Source organism: Echinops telfairi, unplaced genomic scaffold, assembly GCF_000313985.2.
Source record: "Echinops telfairi isolate 266 unplaced genomic scaffold, ASM31398v2 ScPeMD7_655;HRSCAF=1070, whole genome shotgun sequence".
In the NCBI taxonomy this organism is placed as follows: domain Eukaryota; kingdom Metazoa; phylum Chordata; class Mammalia; order Afrosoricida; family Tenrecidae; genus Echinops; species Echinops telfairi.
The window spans coordinates 26,825,525-26,835,203 of NW_022104553.1; the positions used below are offsets into that span (position 1 = coordinate 26,825,525).

At 59.0% G+C, this 9,679-nt stretch overlaps 1 protein-coding gene across 1 annotated transcript in view; it reads right to left on the reverse strand.

The window, feature by feature from the left end:
- CLPTM1 (CLPTM1 regulator of GABA type A receptor forward trafficking) overlaps positions 1 to 9,679 on the reverse strand; it is a 27,574-nt gene that overhangs the window by 6,406 nt on the left and 11,489 nt on the right. Inside the window, exons 3-8 of the mRNA XM_030886340.2 lie at positions 9,504 to 9,627; positions 8,786 to 8,944; positions 8,018 to 8,135; positions 1,162 to 1,247; positions 589 to 709; positions 2 to 200 (exon numbers count right to left, since the gene is read on the reverse strand). Coding sequence (XP_030742200.1) covers positions 2 to 200; positions 589 to 709; positions 1,162 to 1,247; positions 8,018 to 8,135; positions 8,786 to 8,944; positions 9,504 to 9,627 — 807 coding nt within the window. The remainder of the gene's footprint in view (position 1; positions 201 to 588; positions 710 to 1,161; positions 1,248 to 8,017; positions 8,136 to 8,785; positions 8,945 to 9,503; positions 9,628 to 9,679) is intronic.

Genomic DNA, 9,679 nt, shown 5'->3' on the forward strand with positions numbered 1-9,679 from the left:
GCCCAGGAAGTTCCAGGGCGACTTGGTGCTCTGGGCAGCGTAGAGCTGCCAGCGCCACAGCGAGAGTGGGCAGAAGGAGACGCGCAGCGGCAGGCTGGCCAGGCTCTCGTTGATGGGGTAATAGTCCTTCTGCAGGTTCCAGTAGTCGTTGAAGTAGATGATGGGGTAGTAATCGCCGCTCACCGCGTCGAACTTCACGTCTGCGGGCAGAGGGTGGCTGCTCAGCCCCTCTGGAGGGACCCCGACCCCGGCTCCCAAGGACGGGGGACCAGGGTGGCCGACTCAGACAGGACCCCATCCAGCAGCGGTGACAGGTGCACGTGAGGAGTGAAGGGCCCTGACCTCAAGGTGGAGGCCAGCGATGCAGGCTGGACAGACCCCAACAGTAAGAGCAGTTGGGGCCCGCAGGTCCTCGTACCCAGGTTTTGGAGAAACAGGACCCTGGGTTGAAGTGGTTTGGGGACAGAGTGGGACCTATCTATAGTTGGTTTGGGGTCATAGGAAGCTGGGGGGCAGGGGGGGAGTCTGTTTGGAGCTCGGGTTGGAAGGAGATGGGAAACAGCCTCGCCAGCAGCCCGCGAGGCTTACACTGGTCCAGCGGTGGGGGCACGCTGCCCTTCACCCACGGCGTGTGGTCGTCCACGATGTTGATGGTGATGTTGGGGTGCCAGTGGGAGATGACCTCCACAGGTCCGAAGTCCTCGGCCCTCTGTGGGGAGATAGGGCAGGGCAGAGCTCTCAGAGCAGGTGGGACGGCTCTCTCCTGGGAGACCACCTGCTGCCCCAATCCAGTCCTCCCACACGCCCAGCCACCTGAGAGGACACAGGCCGTGAGGAGAAAAGGGGGCGGAGTGCTAGGAAGTGGAGACAGAGCCAGTGGCACTTCAGGAGACAAAACTCCAGCTCAGCAACAGCCACAAGGGAGGGCGGGACCCCACTCAGGCTCCCCACAGGGAGCAACCACCTGGGACGGCCACCCCCTAGATCTCAGTCTGGAGGTGGGAAAGCCACAGGCCAGAACGGTGCGGGCTGCAGGGCACAGGCATCCACATCAGCTCCACTCCTGAAGGCAGCATGCCCCGAGAGTCCACAGGGGGCTGGGGGCTGGGCTGTGGCCACGCCAGCCGGCCCCTCCTCACCAGTGGTCCTGCTGGCCTTTACCTTGATCATTTCCGGGTCGGCTTCTGTCTCTCCCGTCAACAGGTTCTTGGTTTTCTGGAACCGCCTGCGCTTGTATTTGTTGATCACTGCCAGGGAAGGGGGGAGAGGGGCACCTGTAATCACCACATGCACCCCCGCCACCCCCCGCCCACCCCTCCCCACTGCTCCAGTGACATCACGGGGTGGGATGGGGTGGGGGGTGAGGCAGCGAGAGTCCACCTTCCGTTTGGTTCCCGGCCACGCATCTGGCCCCTCCGCCACTGCCCGTCAGCAGGGATGGCGGCGGCTCTGACACTGCAGGCCTGGCCACCTGCTCCCCAAAACCCCATGGAGCCACAGGGGCCCTCTATTCTGTGGTCATGGGTGGCAATGAGTCGGGGCCAGGCAGACAGAAACCACTCAGGGAACAGCAACACCAATACGTGCAGTTTCACCGGCCAGAGTCCGCCTTGTCCCTGCAGACGCTCCTCATCTGACCATGCCACCTGCCTCTAAGCCCAGCGCTAGGGCCACCAGCTGGCTCTGCGTGCCCAGGACCTGTTCTCCACTGTGTCAGCCTGGTAGAGCAAGTGCCCCTGACTTCCAAGACACCTCATGGTGGGTCTGTTTAGCCATCGAGCACTGCACTGCGTGAACTACCAGAGGCCTCGGCTCTGCCTCCTGTGTGCAGAGGGGGGCTGGGTGAGGTCTGTCACCCCTGCTGGGTTTGAGCTGCTCCCCACTGGCAGTCCCTCACCAATGACTGGGCTCAGACCCCACTGCCTTCTAGCATCTTGGGGTCCCAGGGACAAGCTCCTAGGGCTTTGGAAGGTGTCAGCCCCAGCCGGACACACGAGCATCATCCCACCACCCTCAGGACTAGCTCACTGGGCCGTGACCCTGGGGAACAGGAAGCTCTGGGGGGTGAGGACCAGCTGCGCTGGGCCCTGCGGCGAGGAGCTCCACGAGGGGAACTTAGTGTCCGTGGGAGGACAGCCTCCTTCTCAGACCAGCAACGCCGTGCTGGGAGGATGGAGACTCGGTGGGGCATCAAAGACGAAACAACGAAGAGAACAAACGTTCCCATCAATAAGGGTTCACACCAACCTCATTCCAGGAAATACAGGGTTCAAAGGAGTTTCTTTTCATGATTTCCACTTTCCCCTGTGGCTGCTGGTACGCGAGCTCCAGGGTCGGGGCTGTGCAGGGAGGACAGGGTCCTCTGGCCCCACTTGCCTGTGCTCTCTGCCCTGGGGTTGGCGGCTGGCCCAAGCCCTCGACGCTCCTGCTCGAGAGGCCCCAGCTCCATAGCTGGGGAGGGAGGGCTGGAGTATGGTGGTGCCAATTTGATTTGTGCTGCCCCCTTTACCCAGAACATGAGTGCTCACCCCTAATCTACTTCCTGTCTCTAGGGCTTTGCCTGAGGAGTCCTGGGGGTAAAGACCACGAAGGGCTTGGTTACTAACAAAAGGTTGGCAGCTCAAACCCACCACGTGGTTCCAAGGGAAGATGACCTAGCAACCCACTCTGGTAAGGACGACATGGGGCACTGTCTGCCCATCCTCTTATGAGAGAACGTGGACTCAGTGGCATCCAACAACCACATCGCCATGGTCGCATGGGACCGAAGAAACTAACAAAAACACAGGCATAGGTCAATTATCTGCAGAACAATCTCCAACTTGAGCCACATTCCAGGTGACCTCTCAGGTGCCCAGCTCAAACCCCGTGAGATCCCCTCTGCAGGCAGGTGCTTGCTGGTGCACCGAGACGCCATGGGCATCACGTGCTCTGCCTCCTGCAGCCAAGAGCAAACTTTGCAGATCTCATGACCCAGAAGCCAACGGGCAGCCCTCGCCCACGGAGCACCCTTGTGTCCACACAGTTACGGAGGGCGGGGCTTGGCAGATGCTCGGTGACTGTCAGGCTCAATTTGAGGACCAACAGAGGCACATCAGCTTTGTGTTTCATCCAGTGTAGATACCGAAAAAGAATTACCTTCCAGTGAGATATTTTTACACAGAAAGAAGTAGGAAAAGGAAGTAAAACTCCCTGGTCTCACAGATGACACGAGCCCCTACGTAGAAAACCCCCGAGATGCCCCAAGAGGCTGCGAGAATACAGGAATTCAGCAAAGTGGCCAGGTGCATGGTGGCGCACAAAATTCAGTTGGGTCTCTCCCGATCAGCAGCGAGCGAGCAGGAAAGGAAATTAAGGAAGTAGCACCGCTTAGAATAACACCTAAAAGTGCCGAGGAATAAATATGAGCCAGAAGGCCAAAGCCTTGCGTACCGAAAGTGAGAAAACATGATTGAGAGAAAGGAAAGGGAGCGGAGTAGCTGGAGGGAGAGTCTGCGTTCAAGCTCAGGCAGTTCAGTGTCCATTATCACCCAAAGCGACCTCTGTCCAAACGCCGGGAGCCGAACGAAGACCCCAGATACAAACACGCCTCACCCAAAGGAAGGAAGGAAGAGAAAGGGAACTCAGGAAGGCTCTAGAAACTAAATGGAAAGCCTCCAAGTGTAAAGAACATGGAAGGGAAAAAAAGAAGGCCGGGATGGGAGGGGAACATAGAGACTCTAACTTCTGTTACCAACAGTCTATCAAGCACAACTACAATCTTACACACATACAACCTCTTAAAAATGAAAGACTTTATAACAATTTGCAAATGATCAAAGGTTCATGAGAGAGGGAGGGGAAAAAACGAGGAGCTGATACCAAGGACTCAAGTAGAAAGAAAATGCTTTGAGAACGATGATGGCAACAATTGTACAAATGTGCTGGAGACAATGAATGTATGTATGGATTGTGATAAGACTTGTATGAGCCCCCAATAAAATGATGAAATATAATACTACTTAGGTGCCCCAAAAGACTTCGCCAAAAAAAGAAAAAGAGCTCACAGACTTAAGAAAAGGGGTGGGGTGGGAGTACGGGTGGAGAGAGCCTGGCCCGGGGCTAGTCTTACTGGAAAGGTCTACATTTCAACCACTAAACGGTCAACAACCCAATGAAAATGCACGAACAACCCCGCTGCCGTCATGTCCATTCTGCCACGGCCACCCTACGGGGCAGGGCAGGACTGCCACTCTTTGTGGGCAGTGCAGAGCCTCCGCTCTCTCCAGAAAAACGGCTGATGGTTTCAAACTGCTGACCTTGCAGCCACAGCCTGTCACCAGGGCTTCTTAAACAAAAAAGAAGAAATGACAGGCAGGCAGCCGACATGCACCCGAAGAGCTGCCCACCACCATCAGCCATGAAAGACGCCGCTGAAAGCGCAGGGAGAGCTTGCCTCACCCCGGCAATGAAACCCTAAGAACCAACCAGACCCACGGCCAATTCACTCCAACACACGGCCGCCCTCCAGGACAGCATTGCCCCAGGATCGACTGGTTGATGCATGGACAGTAGTGGACGCTGAACGGGTATGGGAGAAGACCCAGGAACATATACAGAAGGAATCCCTGCATGGGCATTTACTTTTGCTGGAACCCGATCCCTGAGTGGGGTGGCGCACAGACGGGCAAAGTTACAAAAACTTCGTGGACATCATCAAGCACCTTGGGGGATGAGGTCCTGGGGGCTCAGGACTAGGGTCTGGGGACACCAAGGTCAGTCAATGGACACAATCTGCGGACAGTGTTGTGTTCTGCACGCTGGTGAGCACTCACTGGGATCTTAAACGCCTGTGTCACCAGCCTCACTACTACAGACCGTCTGTCTTAAACGCTGTGTTCCTTGAAGGTCTACGTGGATCACAAACCAGAAGCAAAAATGCACATGATCAAAAACAAAAACAAAAGGGACGGGGAAGGAAAACATAGACAAGAAAGCAAAAGTCAGACCAGAGTGAGGGTGCACGTGCAGCTGTGGCCAAAAAGTATCCACGGACTCGATTCTCTGGTGAAAATTAAAACCTGTGTGGATTTCGCGAGATTGGGGGCTGGGGGGAGAGAAGGGGGTAAAAACAAACGTATCTGTGATCAAACTGACAAGGACAACTGGAGCCCTGTGCTGGGCACCTCGGGGGCAGGCAGTGCTGTGAGTGTGGAGAGGGGCAGAGGTGGGGGCACCGATGCAGGGAAGAAAGGTCACACCACTCTAAGGATGGCACAACGTCAGTGAGCCGGACGTGCCCACGCTCAAACTGACGGCGCTCTGCTGTGCATCTGCTCAACCATCAAACAAAACGCGAGCAGCCTCCTGATGGAGAAAACCCGGTGCTGCAATCTACACAGCAGGGCCAGGGGACCCACACAACTAAAGCCCTCCGGAAGGAGGAGAGGAGAGGAGGATTCCCACTTCCTGATTTCAAAAGGTGAGGGGTCAGTGCCAGCCACACCACACGGAAAGCAGGTCCCCACCTCTCCCTGTGGCATACAAAAGCCACCAGATGGAGCAGAACCGATTCCAGGAGCGTCAGCTGGAAAAAATGTTCCTTGGATCTGCTGAATCGCAGGGGACCCACTGCCCTCTGGTCGGGGCCAACTCATAGCTACTCTCAAGGCAGAGCACAGATGCCCCATCTGGGTTCCGAGACCGGACTCGTGATGGGGGCACACTGCCAACTCCCGGGGGCGGCTCGTGGTTTGACCCACGACAAGGGCTCCTCTGGCCCTCAAGTGTGGGCAGGGACTCCCGAGTATGGCCCAGAGATGCCTTCTCTGCACCGTCAGCAGACTGTCCAGTCCCCTTCGTGGCCTCGAGCACCCTACTTGCATAGCCCCAATCCAATCATGTGACGGGTGCCACAAGACCGGAACTGGGAAGGCTGTCCAGTTGTGACCTATCGCGTCCCAGAGACCCGGGGTCCCACAGAAAGAACCACGGCCCATCCTGCACCGTCTTTCCGCTCCTTGTCTCGAGCATCAACCCACCTTGCTGAGGCTCTGCTTCCTTTCAGCGTACCCTCAACCAAGCTTGACGTCCTTGTCAGTGGATTGCCCCTCCCTGGCAGCGTGTCCCAAGTCCATGAGACCACAGCTGGCCCTCCTGCTGGCTGTACTCCCTCCAACACAAGACGCAGCCCCTCCTCGGGCAGCCCTCGGACACTCAATGCTGCCCACCGGCACCAGAATGCCAAGACATCACTCGACGCTCCTGCAGTCTTCCATTCCTTGCCCAGCACCTTGGTTCCCAAAGCAGCGATGTCTTTGCTCCTTACCACGCTAAAGAGGCCCTCTGGGGCACATCTGCCCAGTGCAATCCATCCCTGATCTGCCACTCTGGGAATATTCCTGTCCGGAAGGGCGCTCCTCTCCTGGGGCAGGATGACTCAGAGAAGCCCGCGTGATGGTTGACTGGGTGTGTCACCTGGGCCAGGCGATGGTTCCCCAGGTGATGGCTGGGCCAAACACTCGTCCAGTCAGCCCCAGGCTAGAGCGCTGCTGTGCGACCATTCCTACGTGCCCTTTAAACCTGGCCTGGCCTGGCCATCGAAGCAACAGCAGAACAGACCAAAAGTTTCACACCTGGCCTGAAAGAGCAACGCATACAGAAGGCAGCCTGGCGTCGGACAGCGTTCACAACTGGGAGGGCACGAGAGCTGGCTGCTATGCAACCTGTGCACTGCCATTCTCCTGCAGGAGGCAGGTCAGCTTTCTAGCCCGCCTACAACCTCTCATTTCCGTTCCGGCTGTCTTTCCAGTCCACCTAAGAGCTCAGGCTGCTCTGGTGAGACCTCCTCGGCCCTGAGTGAACCAGGCATAACCGGCTTGAAGCCCTGGCTCAGTCTTCTACACACATGATTAGGAAGGGATCTCCTTTGTAACCCGGGAGGCCTCGTGACGTAATCTGATGTAATCACCCTCCATAATGCACCTGAAGGCAACATAACCGAACATCTGAGGGCAAACCAGCGGATGGTGGGTCCTAAACCTGATCACACACACACACAGACACAGACACACACAGAGGAAGACAGAAGATATACGAGGATGACCACCTTCAAGCCCAGGAGACACCGAGACCTGCCACCAGCAGACAAGGAGACGTTCCCAGAAGAGAGCATGGCGGGACTCTGGGTCCTCTGGGTTGGCCTTCCAGCCCCCAGAACATTGAGAAAGGGCTGTCCTCTAAAGCGACCCCATGTGGCATTGCTGTCTGTCCTGGAAGCACGAGGTCACTAAGACGGCCAAGGAATAAAACCCAAGGCACGGCAGCCTTGACGGGTGGGGACACAGAAAGTGCCAGAACTGTTTGGAAGCAGCCGCCTACGGGCTGAGGAGGAAACAGTTCCATCTGCCCCCCCTCAATGAACGACACGAGTTCTAAACACGGTCGTGTCATTAAACAGAAAAGACTTCTCCTCAGCTGCCTGGAATGCAGAGACCCTCGAGACTGCGCCCTAAGTCCTGACTGGGGTTTCCCAGACCCCAGGGGTCAGCCACCTAATCGTGAGAGGCAGTGACCAACCTGCACACCTGTGCCAGCCACAGTGAGTGAGTGTGTGTCTGTGTGTGTGTGCGAGGGTGGGGGCAGCCCGGCAGGGGCACCCTTATCCTGAGATGCAGCCTCTCCTGGGCTCCCCTCTGCCCAGGAGCCTCTGCCCGCAGCACAACCTGCAGGAGCCTCGCCCTCGCCCTGCAGTCCTGCTCATGCTGGGCAGTTCCCGGGCTGGGGCTGGGCGACCCCTGCAATCAGAGAGCCCGGCTCGTCTCAGAAGTGCCCCGGCTCCCTGCCTCCGCTCCTGCCCAAGCGGCCCCGGACTGGGCATGGTTACTCGAGCCGTCACCTTCCCTTCACCGCCCTGCCTGGGGTCCACCATCAGATCTCAGACCTCATGGCTCCCAGAGGGCAGTGGGGCTGAGCTTTCTGAGCTGGGCTCGCTGCCTGCCCCTCGATCCGTGCGGTCCGGCCCCGGGCAGGGACTCACTGCGGGATGTGTGGACCGTGGCGAGCCGGCGGTACAGGGCCTTCTGCTGGGGGTCTGGGTGGAAGCCGCTCTTGGTGAAGTAGACGTGGATGTAGATGGAGCCATTCTGCTGGACGCTCTGCAAGGGGCAGGAGAAGGGAGGTGAGCACCGGCCACCAGCGTCAGACAGCCTGGGTGCCGAGCCCTGCAGCACAGCCAGGGGCAGCAAGCAGCTGCAGAGCCAGGGCCCTGAGCGAGCAGGGGCTCTTCACAAGCTCCTGAGGCCCACAGCTGGGTGCCTCGGCTTCTCCGGCGCAGCCTCAGTGCCCCACCTGAAGAAGCAAGGTAATGACAGCGCTCACTGGGCTCCAAGAAGGTGAATGCCCATAATGTACCACTCAGAGGACGACCCCCACGGGGCCCAACTGCGTGCTGACCCCCACCCCCAACCCATCCACAAAGGGCCCTGGGACGCTGGGGGCTAACTGCTGGTCTGCCGAACACAAGGCCGGTGGTTCAAACCCACCAGCTCTTCCATGGGAGGAGGGTGCCTGCCCCCAGAAAACCCTCAAACCACTGACCTTCCACTATCCCGCACAGGTGGCTACGGAATCCATCCCAGCCTGCCCAGGCCTGCACTGCCCCACAAGTAACTCTCACCCTCCCTGCCCCCGGGGGTGGGAAAGGCCGGAGCCTGGCCCTCAGATGGCCTGGCTGGGAGCGGGCTGGAGGAAAGTCTTCCAGTGGGAGCCAGGCGGCTGGGGGCGGGAGCCGCTGGCACCCACCCACCTGGGGGATGTCGAGCTCAGCAAAGTGCTCATAGCAGCCGTCGGCGTTCTCGCCGCTGGTCCAGTCGCCGTACACAAGGTCGTGCTGCTCCCAGAAGAGGGCCGACGAGGCGCTGAAGTCTGTAAAGTGCTCGTGCTCCGAGATGTACACGTGCAGGTTCTGGGGAGAGGGCACAGCGCAGGGTCAGCCAGCGCCCCAGCCAAGCTTCGCCACAGGCCCAGGGCGCAGCTGGCAGGGTAGGGGTCCTCCCTCGAGGACCTGCTGCTGGTGTGACAAGGCAGGAGCCCCTGCCCTGCGGAAGGGCAGCTCCCCAGGAGCATGGCTTCTGAGTGAGCGAGGCCGGCGGAGAAACAGCCACAGCACAGGGCCGCCGACCCAATCCTCAGGGGCTGGGGAGTGAGGCTCCAGAGCAGAGACCCCGGTCCTGTTGGGTCTGAGCCCTGGCACCGGCTCTGGGGGTCCTGCTCCCTGGAGTGCCACCTTCCCCCACCCACCCCCAGCACCCTCCTCCCCATCTGTTACCCTTTAACACCCACACATGGGGTCTGTGCATCATTTGTGGCTTTTTCAAAGAGCTGGGTGAAGCCCTGATGCGTACGTGTGAGAGAGGGAGGCACGCCTGTCTCCTGGTGACACAGCTCTCGCTGCCCCCACCCCCACCCCCACCCCCTGGGGTCCAGTCTGACCCGCCTGCCCACCCGGCCTCGCCCTCAGTTACCATTAAAGTGTCTTTGGGGAACAGGTTGCGGCTGGCGACGCGCGGGGCTCCTCCGGGGCCCACCTGGTCCTGAGGGGCCGGCCCTCGGCGGAACCAGCTGCTGATGGCCCAGATGATGAAGATCCTGAGGAGGGAAGCAGCAGGCGAGAGTCCCGGCCAGTCCACCCTCCCCGAGC